The 16,474-nt window shown below is 40.7% G+C and overlaps 1 protein-coding gene across 2 annotated transcripts in view; it reads left to right on the forward strand.

Annotated features, from left to right (window-relative positions):
* The window catches only part of RASGRF2 (Ras protein specific guanine nucleotide releasing factor 2), a 197,798-nt gene that overhangs the window by 128,210 nt on the left and 53,114 nt on the right, over positions 1-16,474 (forward strand). Inside the window, exon 18 of one of the 2 annotated variants that reach the window (XM_039545903.1) lies at positions 2,605-2,682. The exons of the other annotated variant lie outside the window; for it this stretch is intronic. Coding sequence (XP_039401837.1) covers positions 2,605-2,682 — 78 coding nt within the window. The remainder of the gene's footprint in view (positions 1-2,604; positions 2,683-16,474) is intronic. 2 annotated transcript variants of the gene reach the window in all.

Raw genomic sequence — 16,474 nt, forward strand, 5'->3', positions numbered from 1 at the left:
GTTCTCAAAATACAAACATCACACTAAAAACAATTATAGCTAAAGCTCCCCATACAGCCATTTGACTTGAAACAAATATAGATTTGTTAGTTTTGGCTCTGTGTTATAAAAGCACATAAAGAAAAGATAAGAAAGTAAAATGTAAAAGCATACAATAAAATGTGGGCATTTCATATTATTCAGATTCTGTATATTGGCAAGAAGAAAATACTTTGCTTGTGTTAATCTAATTAAATACTATTTTGTGGTGTTTACTTCAGTTCCAAAAGAGGACCAGTTGTTTTCTTTTTTAAAGAAAAGCTATTGCAGCAAAACTGACAAGAAAAGAGTGAATCAGGGAATCTGTAGGGAAAGAGTAGGAGACTCGAGGTTTCTGTCACGAGGTGAGCAAGTACATTAGACTTCCAGAGTTTGAAAACTTTGAAAGCAAAGCCTAAACCCTTGAGTCAACTTTATGTGTAACTTGTATGATTGTTGGCAAAAACATACTGTCAGGAATAAAATAATCACAATAGCATGGTGTGATGGGTTCCCTGGGGTACTGCTGGAACTGGGGTACTGCTGAGCCCTCTGTTTCACCAACCTGGACTCCCTCTCACACTGTGATGCTGTGACAAGCTGCAAGCCAGTCCAAGTATTTCATGTACACAGCCATCCACAGTCAGGGACACAACCATATGAGTTACATGAATGCTTCTCCTAGCCATTTATGAACCAACAATAGATAGGCTGCAGCCAGTTCCTTACAGTTCCCCAGGCTAGGACCTCAAAGCTGTACCATCTTGCCCTGGTCAGAAGCCTGACCCAGTCCACCCCTCCCTCAATGTGGAGAAGACATGTGAGTAAATTTTCCTTGCACTTAAAGCTAAACCCACTGTTTTAGGTAAACTATAAAACAGATTTATTAACTACAGAAATATAGATTTTAAGTGACTATAAATAATAAGCGTACCGATCAAAGTTGGTTACCTAGGAAATAAAAGTAAAATCGCAATCTCAGTTCTATAAACTAGAATCCCAGCTTGTGTATACCATCAGGATTCTCCTTTCTGGCCTGGGACCACCTCCCCCATTCAAAGTCTTTGTTATCCAGACATGTTTCCAGGTGTTGAGTTGTGAGGGGAGTGAGGACAAATGATGATGTCACTTCCCCTTCTTTATAGTTTCCTCCAGCTTGCTGGAAAGATGTTTTGCTATGACCTGAGTAAAGCAGTCTCCACTGTGTACATGCTGTCTCTGAGAGGTCTCCATTGTATACAGTTCCTGGGGTAGTCCTTGTGAGTGTGCATTCCACTTAGTGGGCCATCATCAGTGTCTGAAAGGCTAGTTGTGGGTGTTTCCAACTTCACAACATATTTTAGTAACATACACATAGCAAAACTTCATAACTCCACATACAATGATAGTACATACAATTCAACAGGATATTAATGTTCAGTAGATCAAGACTTTTAAAATGATATCTCACAAGGCATACTTTGTACAAAACATATCACAATTATATGATAGTGCTTAATATGCCAGGGTGTTGCTTTGGGGTACAGAGTGTCACACATAGCGCTTGCCAAATTAATGTTAATTTATTATTTTTAAAATATATTAAAATAATATGAAGTTTGAAAAGTCAAACACTCAACCTTTAGATGGGAAGAAAATCTAAGGGAAAAAGGAATTGAGGAGAGCTGGCAGTTCCTCAAGGAGACAACATTAAAGGCACAACTGCAAACCATTCTGATGCAAATATAATATCACTATAACAACCATGTTCAGTGCATCATGAGCCTTCCGAAGACACCCAACATGACAAAATTTGCATTGGATACCACACAATCATTTTATAAAGATGAACATGGGGGTGTAGGGTGTTCCCCCGAGGTATAGAGCATCACACTGGCAAAAAAAAATTCCCTGGAACCTAACCTCCCATTTACATTCATTCTTATGGGGAAATTGGATTCACTTAACATCGTCTCACTTAAAGTTGCATTTTTCAAGAATATAACTGGGTTGTTAAGTGAGGAGTTACTGTAGTTGTGAATGCTAGTGATGAGATTGCAGTATTCAAAACGAGAGATAACAAGGGCCTGGACAGAGGTTTTGGAAGTGGGGTGAAAGGAAGGAGAGGATTTGGCACATATTTCAGAGGAAGAACAAGTAGGTATTATCAACAGGCTGGATGCGGGGGTGAAAAGTAGAGAGGAGATTGAATAAGGGCTTGTTTACACTTAGAATGGTACAGTGACACGTCTGTCCTGCTGCAGCTGCACTGTTGTAACACTTCAGTGTAGACACTTCCTATGCCAATAGGAGGGTGTCTCCTGTTGGCATAGATAATCCACTTCCCTGAGAGGCAGTTAGGCTGATGGAAGAATTCTTTCTTTGACCAAGCGCTGTCTACACAGGGACTTAGGTTGACTTAACAATGCTGCTCAGGGGTGTGAATTTTTCATATCCCTGATCAATGTAGCTAAAGCAACCTAATTTTCCAGTGTAACCAGGTCTAAGACACCAAACTGCAAGGCTGGGTGACTGGAAGGAAGTAAACAGTGATAGACATATAAGTCCTTTTTTTCTACTTCCTTTCTCTTTTTTCATTTTTACAAGGCAATGTGGTTTGGAGGAATGAGCACATGGTTGGGAATCAGAGGGTCCTAAATTCTAGTGCGGGCTCTGCCACCATGGGTAGGTCACTGCACCTTTCTGTCTTTCCCTAGCTATAAAATGAGAATAATAATACAGGTATTTACTCTTTTAGGATTACAATGATTAATTAGTTAACATCTATACAGTGCCCTGAGAAGGCAAAGCACTATACAAATGCTAGGTAGTAGTATTCGTATGTATGAAGTATTATTATCCCAGTGTTAATATGTATTGGGGTTACTGGAATTTCTGAATTTTCCTTGTTTTTCAATTTCTGAAGTCTTTTTTTCAGTGTTATTGTTTGTTTTTTTCTCAGCTTTTTATTTTGTGGCCTATTTCTCTGTATTACACATTGATCTTGAGATGTTTCTTTGATACGGTAAGAATATCACACAACGGTTTTTAAAGAAGCAAGATATATTTGGGGGTGTATTAGCAGAAAATGTACACTCTGTTGGACAATATCTTTTTTATGCAGTAAGCATGTAGATTCTCTATAGGAAACTGGAAGATATTCAAAATACAGTTAAAATCTCTAATAATGTTAATTTGGTTAATACAAATGTAGCCAAATAAAGCAATGTTGTTTTTATAAATAGTGAACAAAAAAAATACACTTCATGGGAGCTGGCAAACATAGTGGCTTCTGCTTTGCTGTGATAAGGATTTGTTTTAAACAACATGATGGAGAAAAACTACTAAACTTAATGGTGGAGTCTTTTATCTTTAAACCATTTCAACTGAACATAAGTGTTAAGAGAACTTGTTTTGACAAAACATAAATTTTGGGCCAAAATTTTCCTGTCATTGTCCCATTATATTTTTTGCATTCTTCTAGATATCCTGGTTTCAGCTGCTTTCAACAGAAATATTATGAATATTTTGAGAAATGCACTAATTCCTACTTGAAGGAAACCAGGGGGACTAGAAAGCATACTAATACATTGTTTTGAGATTTTGAGCCTTAAGAAGTTTGGATAAATTAAAATAAACTGAATGTAAAGTGAGCTGAATGTATATGCTTATCTCAGCCAAAATGGTTCAAATGTAGTTTCTTCATATCTTTGTTAGCTTCATTTTTCACTGTTCAAAGTCCTCTTCAAAGTCACATAGGTCATTATTTTCAAGAAGCTAAATGCTACAAGGCAGACTTCCCTCCTTCTAGTACTGATATTTACTATAGAAAATATAACATTATTTCACAAGAACAAAGTGACATATTGTGAGGGCCTAGACAGCATGGGCTACCAACCAGAATACAAGCCATCCAGGGTTCCTGGGTATATACTTCGGTTGCTAGCCCACACTGAAGTCCATTCTGCCACGTGTACACTACCTTGCTAGCTAGATTAAAATTGCATGGGTATCCTACCTGTTCTACAATCACACATTCACTTGCAGAGAAGATATTTCCAAACAGACACTGAATTCTGTGGCAGAATCATGAGTCTGTTCTTACATCCTGTCACAAGTCTGTCATAACCTGTATTAAGAAAAGTCTCTAGAAAAATCTTCCCTACAAATCTATATTGTAGAAAGAAGCAAAACTCAGAACCTTTTCTTTTTACCACTGAGTATTTGTGGTTTGGTAAATGCAATATGAATTTGAATTACCCTTGGTTTTGGTTTTGCAAAACAAAAGACCATCAGCTCACCTCTTCTTCATTGCAGAGTGATAACTGCAATTTCCCACTGATAACAAAGGATGAGGGTAGAATATGGCCCTTACAGAACAGAATATGTGTCTTTGTATAATAACTAAACTTTTAGTTAATAAGTTGTTTTTATATCAGAATCACTCAGTGGGATCAAAATACAATACTAGACACTTTTAGGACCATCTGTGTTTCTGTCCTTTGTTTATCTGGCCATTTGTACATACAATTTCCTAAACTGTACACATAATAATGGTAATTGCATAATGTTGTCATACCATTGGGCATTATTTGAAAATCTGGCTCTTAAAGTGTCAGTATTAATCTTAAAATTCACTGTCCCATTGAGATGAGTTGGGGCTCCTGAGAGCTCCTGTTTCAGGAAGTCTGGAAACACATCAAGACAACTTAACATGAGTTTTGGCTTGTTCACACTTAGCTCTTTTTGGAACATTTTTTTTTCAGCAATAAAGCCTAGAAATTTACTTTTTTAAAATGAAAGCTTATGTCTGTAGAAATGAAATCTCTCACAGGGTAAATACTTCAGTTGAGTCAGGTCCATCCTCTGAGCTGGGTGTTTGACACTGCTGTTATAATAAGTCATGCTTGATTCACATTACAGTTGTTGGCAAACTTTTATTAGTCTAAATTTCAGTTAGATTTACACATTGTTCCACTGGGTAGCATTTAGGTCTTTCCATTCAGGTAAATCAAGCACAAACTAATTAAGACTGACCATATAATTAAATGTTTATAATTAGCATAATAAAGTTTAACATAAGGTTTCGATGAGTGTTATTCACCCCCTTTCAGGTTGTGACTGGCATTATTATTCTATGATCAATTAAACCATTAGCCATCTCCCTAATGTGATAATATTTTTGTTTTCTTTTGTTTGTTCTGGCACAAGCACTTATTGCAGCAATTGAGTGACACAGTTTGTGCCAAATGGTCCAAAATAGATCCTCTGAACAGAATAATGTGTGTATATATGAGTGTGTCTAGAGAGGCACCTTAGCTTTATATATTGCTGCCAGATACATTCAACCTGTTAAAATTCAAGTACATCTAGAGATATACATACAGACTATTGAAGATGCATGTTTTCCAATAGACTGCATTGATTTCTCAGTTGTAGATCCTGTCTTGCATCACATTCCATGTTTCCTTTGATCACTTGTAGTATTTCACAAATTCTGAGCATACTCACTGCAGGCCAGTAGGGTACTATTTTCTTTTTCAACTATATCTGCTGTAGACAGATGAAAAGTACACTTTCCCTACAGGCTAAAGGGGACATTGGGGGAAGTTTCAGGAAATAAAACATCTCCCTGCTGCCAAGTGTGATATTGCATCATCATGTTGTATCACATACAGGTCCTACATCAGTCATTGGGACAGTTAGTAAACTGGCTGGTGTAAATTGTGGGCATTACTTCTATATTATGAGAGAAGAGACAGCAAAGGATTTGCAAACTCTTCTGAATCTTGTGAGGAAATGATTATGCTATATGGTTGGGACTCTGTAAGGTCTACAGTGGTCATATGCCTACGTGATACATGGAAGTGTTATAGTGAATAAATTAGTGTTTCTTATCATGTCCATGTTTACATAAAAATCTTTGTCTACAGAGACAAAGAGAATCTTTGCTCATATAAGCAAGTGGGGTTTTATTTTCTAGTACTTTGCAAAAATATTCATAGCCAAACTGAAACAAGAAAATATAGGCCTTGTTCCGGTTAGTCTTTGGAGTTGGGTAAAAAACCATAAATGTTGCCATTATGTCAGAATGATGACAGTAAGTTTGCACTCAAAAACTGCTTCTCTTGAACTCTAATAGGCCTTTCTGCTTAGCAGAAGACCTATTTGAAACCTGTATCTTTTGTAAGTCCTGGCCTCGAAACAAAACAAAACAAAAACAAAGATCCTGTGTTGCCTATATGTATGCTAGTACTTTCATTGAAGCCAGTGGGATTGCTACTCATGAGTTAAGTGTCAGGACTGAGCCCTGTGTCATGGAAACCATTTGTGAGGAGTGGGAAGGCGGTCTTAACCTTAACCTTATTTTGTTCATTGTGTAAGTTCCTAACTAGGGATTGCCAAACCAGTTCAGTCAATTAAGAACTGTTGTCCTCCCCTGAGCCTTCACCCATTTCAAAATCAAGCTCAGACCATATACCTTTGGGGGTTCTGAAATATTTAGAAGTGTTATGTATTCTTTGTTGTTGTTTTTATTGCTGGTCCTAGCCAGAAACCAACAATGTGACTGCTAGTAATCTCCTGGAGCATGTTTTCATGAGATTTCCAATTCAACTGTGCAGACTCAGCAGGTGTGATTAAGCACACCTAGTGGAGCTGGGTAAAAAATATTTATTGAATAATTTGACAGCTAACATTGTCTTTTTGTTAAAGAAAGTATATGCTGCCAGGTGAGCTTGTGGAATGGCGATATTGAGGGTTGCACATTTATAATTTAAAAAGTCAGGGAATGCAAATGTTAAGATTCTAATAGCAATGACCAGTCAACTGCAGTGCATATTCTGTGTGTTTTATGATATTATAGAATCTTGGTAATGATGCCACGGTTAAAGTTAGAACTTCCCTTCCATTATACACTGGATTTTAACACTCCACCCTCAATCTCTTTTCCCGTGAAATGTGCATGTGTTGTCTTTTGCCAAAGGATAATTTCACTGGAAAATCAGGGGAGAAATGAAAATAGAGATAAAAATTAATTTGTTTGAATCTCTCTTCTAATTCAGCATCCATGAACATTATACCTTTCCCCTTGACATTCACCTACTGTGTGATGAATTTGAATAGGTTTCTATTTTTTGTTCCTGAATCAGGAGCTGTTTGAATTTAACAAAACTGTTGCTTAGCAATTGTAGATATCTGAATGGTTAAATGAACCTCCCTGTGCAGCTATTGTAAAGAAGTAACTTTGAATTAAAAATTATAATTATAATTGGAAGAGAAAATTGGAGTTTACCTTTGTTACAAATAACACATGCTGCTGTCATACCAGTAGCCCAACTACATATAAATCCTAGTTTGAAATAAAAAACATCATGGTATTATGCAACACGTCAAAGTCAGTTTCAGAAATTAGGGGCCCAGCTCTTTTACAGTTGAGGAAAATATGCCTGAATGCTGTTTGAAGCATAAAGGAGCATTGCATGGAAGGATCTATAATCTCCATGAGTGGCACCTGTGCTTTTACAGCACTTGCTGTTCCTAGCAAGTTGCCATTGCTGCCCTCATATAGGCAGTTGGCTTCTCCCAGAAGATGACCTGTGTATATATATAAGGAAAAAGGTGAGTGCTTTCTGGGTCTCTTCAGTGGTTTCCTCACACTTGGCTCATGCAGAGGTGAGCCATGATGAGCTCTGTGAGGCAGGGAGATGAGAGGGTTTTTCTGTTTCCAACTTGAGATAAAATGTTGCCTATATAATTCATGTTTATTTATATTACCATAGAGCAGCTTGTTTTATGGGCTGATGATAAGAGCTATTTAAAACCTGGACTTTTTTATACAGAGATTTTGCTGACTGATGTGCAGCCAGCCAATTTCTTTACTTTGCTTGACAGCCAACCATCCACTCACAGATGGTCTGAAAATGATACATTTGGCGCTTGGTAATTATCCTGTCCTTCTTTTTTAACCTTTACTCCATTGTTAGCGAAAAATGCTGGAGAATTAGGCAAAATACTTCCTTTAGCTAATGTTGGAAGTGCATCCCCCTAAGGGAAAAGATTAAGCTTTTTCCCCAAAAAACATTTCTTGCAGCCTCCCAATTGGTCCCTCTCAGCTACCTGTACTCACAGAATTTGTCTTACCCTTGTTTTGTAGACAGATGTACTTTATTTTAGTCGACTAAACATTTATTTTAAATAGTTACAGAAAAGAAGATTCCCCTAGGAGGAACCTGTTAACATTTATCAGACTGTAAGATTGCTGAGGAATGAGAGGACAGCGTGGCTTAACAGCATGCATTTGATAGTAATAAGATGGAGAATGACAACTGATTAGTTTAAAAATGAGGAGCTGGAAACCCACTGAAATGCAGGGATACATCAGCAGGAGAAAAATGTTAGATGATCCCCTAGGACTTAGAGAATTAACAGGAGCATATGCAAACACATTTGGCTGGCAGTACAAATTCAAGGAAAGTGTCAACTGTTTGACATGTTATCACCTTTGTGATTATTCACATAGCATAGTTCACACATAATTTAAAATAGTTGCTGTAGTAAATAAAATGTAGACAAGATATGCTGTAGTAATCACAGATGTGATTGTTTGAATGTTTCCAGTATTTAAACAGTCTTTATGCTTATTCACCAATTATTTCCTATTATTATCTTATCGAAAACAAAATGTAAGAGGAAAATTCTGTTCTTATATACATACAGTGGTTTTCCGGACTGATATACTACAATCCCTACACACAGAGATTATCAATTTATGTCAACAAGACTTCTGCATATACAGGGATAGAGGCTCCAGTTCTGTATATCTGCATCTAGGTCCATTTTGCTGGTCTGAGAAAAAATTTTCCTCAAAAATTTGGAAGTAAAAATCTTTCAAAATGTGAACTTGTTGAAGGGCTCTTTAAGAACATATAGAGAGAATTTAGTTTATCCTCTAATAATTTCCCAAACACATTAGGCGTCAGGTTTCAGAGTGATAGCCATGTTAGTCTGTATCCACAAAAACAAAGAGGAATTTGTTAGTCTTTAAAGGACTCCTCATTGTTTTTATTAGGGGGTCAGATATCTTTAAAATTATTGTATAGTAAGAAAATAAAGCCTGTGTTACAGTTGAAGAATGAAGAAGTAAAATAATATGTGATGTCTGAATTAAGACAATTCAAGCCAAATCCGTCTTGCATGGTTCTGGGGGTAATCTCAGTAACCAAACTCCTCTCCATAATACTACAGATAATTTCAGTCTTGTGAAGAAATAAATTGAAGAGCTTTGTGAAAGATTTGAAGGTCATGGAATTCTCAGCAAATTAAATCAGATATGTCCAGGGTTGCTGAATCCTTTTTTTCCCCACATAGCACAAAAATTCCTTCCTACTATTTATTGGACCTGTAAAAGACTTATGTCAGTATACAAGTATCTGAGGGGTAGCCAGGTTAGTCTGGATCTGTAAAAGCAGCAAAGAGTCCTGTGGCACCTTATAGACTAACAGACGTTTTGGAGCATGAGCTTTCGTGGGTGAATACCCACTTCGTCGGATGCATGTCCGTTTAGATATTGGTGGGAGAGGAGGAAAGCCCTGGGTCACATTTTTAATACAAGTGGTTGGTTGCACCTTAATATCATTCAAACTTGGAAACTAGATAATTACATGTAAAAACACAGATTTAAACATTGTATCTCATTTTCTGTAAACAAATTTGGGTTTTGAAGTGAATGTACCCAACAATTAGTATGCAATTTAAGCGATCACATTTGAAAATTTGACCTTAAGTGCTTTTGCCAACTGCTTACACCAGTGGTAAATTTGCCCCAGGACATGCTGTAGATTAAAACTCAGTTTTTATTCTGCTATGTGTTCCTCTATGTATATTAAAGAAGTGAGCAATATTATTTAGTTTCTCCGAACCAACATTTTATTACCAATATGTTAAAAATAAAAATACAATTTATATTACTGTTGACCGTTAGTACAAAAATGAGTTTTAGTATCTTCATTGTTTTCTAACTCCCTGAGGTGTGTTATATATTTTTAATAAGCTTCAGAAGCAGTTTACAGCTGTTAGCACATTTTCACATTGTTTAGTACTTTTAACAATACACTATTTCCTCAGTACACAGTTCTTTCTGTGATATATGCCTCATGATAAAAAATATGACTCAAATAGAAAAGAAAATCTATTTCACTCTCTCATGTTGTAACAACCCTCTTTTTAAGATTTTAAGGGCCACATTTTCAAATCTGGCCTGCTGTATTATAATGTTACTTTGGATCCTAAAGTAATTTTTTTCAAGAATGGTGGCTCTTGTGTTTTAACCCAGTAATTTCACGGATAACCATAATTCTCAATATAGTTAAGTATTACAATTAGGGCTTATATTGTAAACTTCATCTTAAAATAGTCTTTACACATTTTTTTCAGCTGTTTGGCAGCGCTTAGCACTTTACAAGAGGGGGGAGGAGCGGGTACGCAGCACGCTCAGGAGGAGGCGGAGAAGAGGCAGGGCAGGGGTGGGGACTTGGGGGGAGGGGATGGAATGGGGGCGGGGTGAGGGCAGTGCAGGGGCAGGAAGAAGCGGGGGGTGGGTGAGCACCCGGCAGACGGGAAGTCAGCACCATAGGGGTAAGTGTCGGGTGGGGGGTTAAGAGGCGAGCGGTGGGCAGACGAGTGAGTGGGCAGGGAGGCGAGCGGTGGGTGGGGAACTGAGGAGGGACGCAGGAAGCCAGCGGCAGGCCAGGGAATGAGGAAGGGTGCGGTGGGGGCGGGGGGCTGAGTGGGGAGGGGGCGGGACCTGGGGCAGAGTGGGGACGGAGCGTGGGAGGAGCAGGGATGGACTGTGGCACCCCAATGTGTCCCGATATTTTTGTTTGGTGATCTGGTCACCCTAGGAGCCACTGACATGCACTGTTCAACTTTTGCCTCACTCTGTAGGCATCTGAATGGCCATAATTGCCCAAGTTTCTGATGGTGGGTATGTGCAAAGCCACCTAAATCTTGATGGTGCCAGTGGTGAGCTGGAGCCGGTTCGCACTGGTTCACAAGAACCAGTTGTTAAATTTAGAAACCAGTGTAGATCCGGTTGCTAAAGAGGCGGGCAGGTGGAAAAACTCCAGTCCGTGGGCCACATCTGGCTTGCGGGACCGTCCTGTCCCACCCACCTGAGCTCCCAGAGGGGGAGGCTCTCCCGCTTCCCCCGCCCTCGCACAGCCGCAGCGTGCCGAGCTGCCAGCACCAGCGCAGCTCTGCAGTGTCTGCTGCTTTGAGCAGCATGGTAAGGGGGCCGGGCCGGGGCTGGGAGGAGGGGTTGGCAGGGCCACCCGGGGGGGGCAAGTGGGGCAATTTGCCCCTTGCCCCAGGCCCCGCAGGGGCCCCCACGAGAATCTCTGTTGCTGCCACCAAAGTGCTGCCAAGGACCAGGTAAAGAACCAGTTCTTAGGATTTTGGGAGCTCATCACTGGATGGTGCCCAGCATGAATGAGCTGCTCAGAGCCATCATTTATGCCTAAATTTCAGTTGGATTCTCAGCAGGCTCTGAACCAATAGAGGTGCTCTGAGAACATTTAATTGTCACAAAAGACAGTCGTGGCAAGCAGGTTTGGCATTTCAGGGGCTGGCTGGCTGGTGTGTATGTGTCCTAGGACACCTAAGAGGCATGGGGTAGTGACCTCATTTGGGAAACCTGTGTTCAAGTCCCTGCTCTGCCTGGCTTGGAAGTGGACTTGTGCATGGGTTTTCCATATGAGTGCCCAGACCTCCACTCTGTTGTGTATTCTGGGATGGGTGTCTTTCAATCTCTCCTGTTGAAGCTCTTCCACATTGCATAAATAATTAAATATTCATGGAGGAGGAGGAGGAAATGTGGGAAATTGACTCTGCAATGTGGTGGTTCTGGCACTCACCTGGGATGTGGTCTGGGATGTGGGAGTGGTAAAGTTCAAATCCCTGCTCCAATAAATATTTATGTATACAAAGTGGAACAGCTTCAACAGGAGAGATTGAGAGAGCCCTAGCAGTGGTTAGGGAACCCACCTGCAATGTGGGTGACCTGTCTTCAAGTCCCTGCTACAAATCAGGCAGACCAGGGGTTTTAGAACATGGAAGTGCCCTAACCACTGGGCTATTGGCTATAGCAGGATAGGAGTCTCTGTTTTTTCGTGAGAAAGGGCTGATCTGGCTTAGATGCCCAACTCCAGGACAGAATCCCAAATGGAGATATGCCCCTCCCTCCAGCCTGTCAGTCAGGTGCCTAAGGCCATGATCAATAGGAGTTAGGTGGCCAAGTTCCTTAGTGGATATGGGCTTTACGTCCTGCCTCTTTCTTTTGCATTTCATGCCTAGCTAGCTTCAGTGGCTTCCTGCACAGCATACTGGCTTCTGTGAATCTCTTTATTGGGTGCCAAACTCTCCCCATACAATGCATGGGGAGCCTGGGTACCTAACTCAGGGCTGTGAATTCTGGTAGGCAGCAAAGTGCCTAGGTGTTAGGAAGGGGCGGCTTTGCATGGGTTCAATTGTGCCCACAGAAGTCACTCCACAGCAGCGACTCTTGTCCCACGGGGCTGGGCCTGGTTCCCCACTCCTGGCATTGCAACCTGGAGCGTGGGGTCATAGCACCCCCTCAGGTTTGACCCAGCTGCCCCTCCATTGGCAGTTAACTAAAATACACCCCTTGAATTGGGAAGCTACATTTGTCCCTGGAGTTAGGTGTTGCAATGCCTAAGCCTCCTTTGTGGTTTTAGCTCTTAGTTTACAGCCAGATTGGTTTCAGAATGACCCAGACTGCTTAGCCTTTGCATTATATTCCTTACAGAGTAAGTTTCTAACTACAGAGATTTAAAACAAGAGTTTTTCAGAATTGTCATTTAAAGTCCATTGCTTTATGATTTTGAAATATTTTGCAAAAAGTAAATAGAGCTATAGTGACAACATATGAATTAATACTACTGTTCATCAGCTGGTTTGTGTGAATCCCTCTACCTGATTTGCTAGTAGTTTGTATTTGCCATGGAGGCTTTTGGCAAAAGAGTCAAATGCATACTTGAAATTATTTCTGACATGAGAGGTTAAACATGAAAGTTTCAACAATATGGTTCTCATACCAAAAGGATTCCACATATCCTGAGGACCTATGATAGTAAAATTAAAAGACAGAAAGACTCTTGTTAAATTTGTTAGTCTCTAAGGTGCCACAAGTACTCCTGTTCTTTTTGCAGAAAGACTCTTGATTTTTCCTGTTTTTTGACAGCCATTCATCAGAACAACTCTATTGCTGAACCTGTCAGCAATTATGTGCTAAACATATAAACAAAAAGTCTGGATTAATGGATATTTAAATGTCTCATTCTTAAACTGGTGTAGCCCTAAACTCTGGGCTAAGAATTAATAATCCCTACTTCCAAGCCTCACAGAGCTTGAATGAACTGTCAAATTATGATCCAGAATACACATATTTGACAATTACTGAAGAGGAATGATTCTATTATAGATTAGACACGGTAGTCCATGTTCCTTAAATTAAGTTCTTCATCTTTATACTCTCTTTCTCTCTTAGCTAATATGAATGGTTCTCTTTTCCAGCTCTGAAATACTTCAGCCAGACAGTTTAGAGTACCCTGATATTATAGTCAAAGAAATGAAAGAGAAGGAGAAATTCTTAGCAACTCAGATTTGTTACAAGTGGCAATTAGTGGTTGCTCTCTAACAGTCTCCTTTGGAAATGTGCTAAAGCCAATTATTGCTGTAAGATTATATAACAGATAAAAATGTAAATCTTTAACTTGTCAAATAAACGTTCTTTTAAATTTGTGCTGAGGCAAACTATTCATAATTATACTTTTAGTGAAGAATATAAGTAAAAACTTCTATCTAGATTCACACATTCCAAAGCCAGAAGGAACAACTGTGATCCTCTAGTCTGACCTCATGCATAGCTGAGGCCATAAAACTTCCCCCAAAATAATTCCTGTTTGAACTAGATCATATCTTTGAGAAAAACGTCTAGTCTTGATTTAAAAATTGCACGGATGGAGCACACACCAAGACCCTAAGTAAATTTTTCCAATGGTTAATTACCTTCACTGTTAAAATTTTATGCTTTATTTTCTGTCTGAATTTGTCTAGCTTCATTGGGCCTTATTATACCTTTGTCTGCTAGATTGCAGAGCCCACTGTCACAGTTTCAGGGTAACTGCACCTGTATTCCCCCTCCATGATCCACAAAGGGTACCCACTTTGGGCTGCCGGCTCCCAGCCATCACCTCTCTTGGGTAAAGACTCACAACTCACTCCCTCCTGACTAGGTTTTAAGACTGCACATTTCCCTGCCTTACACTGCAATATCCGCAGCAAGCCAGATGTCTAAACATGCCAGTCACATCACTTTGCACTCTTTCTGAAGGTTATGGCCAGCGTATTGCCTGTGGTTCTAAGTTATCACACTGTTCCTTTTAAGCAAGCACATCTATTCTTAAGGATCCTGTAATCCAGGAGCAGGATCCATCATTGGCACAGCGAACCAACTCCTTGTCCTCACCAGGTGACTCTATTGTGGCAGGCTCCTCCTCCCCTTGATGCCTGAGGACTTTAAGGCATACCAGGATCCCTTGAGGCGTATGTCTGCTACCTTGAACATCCAGGCAGAATTCCTGCAGGAAAATACACATATGCTGCTGAATATTCTCCAAGCATTTGCTCCAGGGAGAGTAGTTCTCCCAACTAATGAGGCCCTTTTGGAGCTGGGAAAGGCCCCCTGGAGTACTCTGGCTTCATTGCCTCCCATGGTGAAGCATTTGGAGAAGCAATACTTCATATCCCTGCAGGAGTTTGAGGGCTTCTATTCCCACCTGACTCAGCCTCTTTTGTGGTCACTGTGGCAAATGACGGGGCATGGCAGGGAAGATATTAGTCCAACCGTAAGGACAAAAAGTCCAAGAACATGGACTTGATGGAGAGGAAGATTTATACCTCTTCTTCCCTGCAGACGTGCATAGCAAACCAACAGGCATTGCTCTCTAAGTACAATTTTGTTAACTGGGCGGCCATATCTAAGTTTGCCAGCAAGTTGCGAGAAGTCTCCAGGAAGGATTTCAAGACATTTGTTGCAGAAGGCTGTTTGGTTGCGAAGTCTTTGCTGCAGCAGCTCTGCCGTTTGCTGCAGCAGATTCCTCGGCCAGAAGTATGGCTTGCGCTGTAACCATGAGGAGGGCCTTATGGCTGCAGAACTCTGGCATTGCACCCAATGTACAGTAGACTATTGAGGACCTACATTTCGATAATTGGCAAAACTGACCAAACTCTGCACTCCTTTAAGGATTCCAAGGCCACTTCGTATTCTTGGGAGTTTCTGTCTGGTGTTACAGAGACACCACTATAATGGTCAACAACAGCAACAGTAATACTGCTTGCAGTGCTTTTTTCAGCCAGTCCTCCCGTCCTGTGAGGCAGCGGGATTACCCAAGAAAGGGTCATAGATCTGAGAGGCAGAGATCCTCTGGCTCCAGGTTCAGCCAGCCAGCCCACCCTCCCTTGTCATCTAGCCAGCACTAGACTTCTGTGTCCAGAGCAGCGATCCAGTGGTGACCTCTCCATCCCTATCCCCTCTTGTTTGGGATAGGCTGGCTCATTTTTACAGTATCTGGGATTCGCTTACCATGGACAGCTGAGTCCTAAGCACCATCAGATCGGGTTATGCCTTGCAGTTCCTCTCCATCCCTCCTTCCCACCCCTCTCTATACCAACCATCTTCAGGGACCCCTCTCACGAGACACTGCATCTTGAGGAGGTTGAGTCCCTACTAGCTTTGAGAGCTGTAGAGGAAGTTCCCCTGCTGCATTGTGACAGGGATTCTACTCCCAGTTTTTTCTGGTTCCAAAATGCCAGGGAGGGGTGACACTTATTGTCAACCTCTGCCATCTCAACAGATACATCAGAGATGTACATACATGAGATTCCGGATGGTCAGTCTAGCAGCTATTCTCCTTGCCTTAAATACCAATGAGTGGTTTGCTGCCCTGGACCTTCAGGGTTCTTATTTTCATGTAGCAATTCTCCTGAGCCACAGGAAGTTTCTCTGGTTTGTCGTGGCAGTTGGGCACTATCAGTACACCATGCTCCCCTTTGGTTTGTATTCAGCTCCTAGGTTTTTTACCAAATGTATGATTGTGATAACTGCGTACCTGAGAAAGAAGGGAATTCTTATCTTCCTGTATCTGGCTGATGTTTACTGAGGGGCAAGGCCAAAGAAGTTCTCTCTCATGTTCAGTTCACGCTATGCTTATGCCATTGTCTGGGCCGCAGAGTGGGAAGTGAACACTGGTCCCAGTTCAAAGTATTGTGTTCATTGAGGTCCTGATAGATTCTACAAGTTCAACAGCATTTCTGCTGACTGGCCGGTTCCAGGTGATTAGCAACCTTTGTCTGGAACTGCAGTCTCAACCCTCAGCCACAGTCTGAGTACACCTGAGAT

The sequence above is a fragment of the Mauremys reevesii genome, linkage group 6, assembly GCF_016161935.1.
Source record: "Mauremys reevesii isolate NIE-2019 linkage group 6, ASM1616193v1, whole genome shotgun sequence".
NCBI classification, from domain to species: Eukaryota; Metazoa; Chordata; order Testudines; family Geoemydidae; genus Mauremys; species Mauremys reevesii.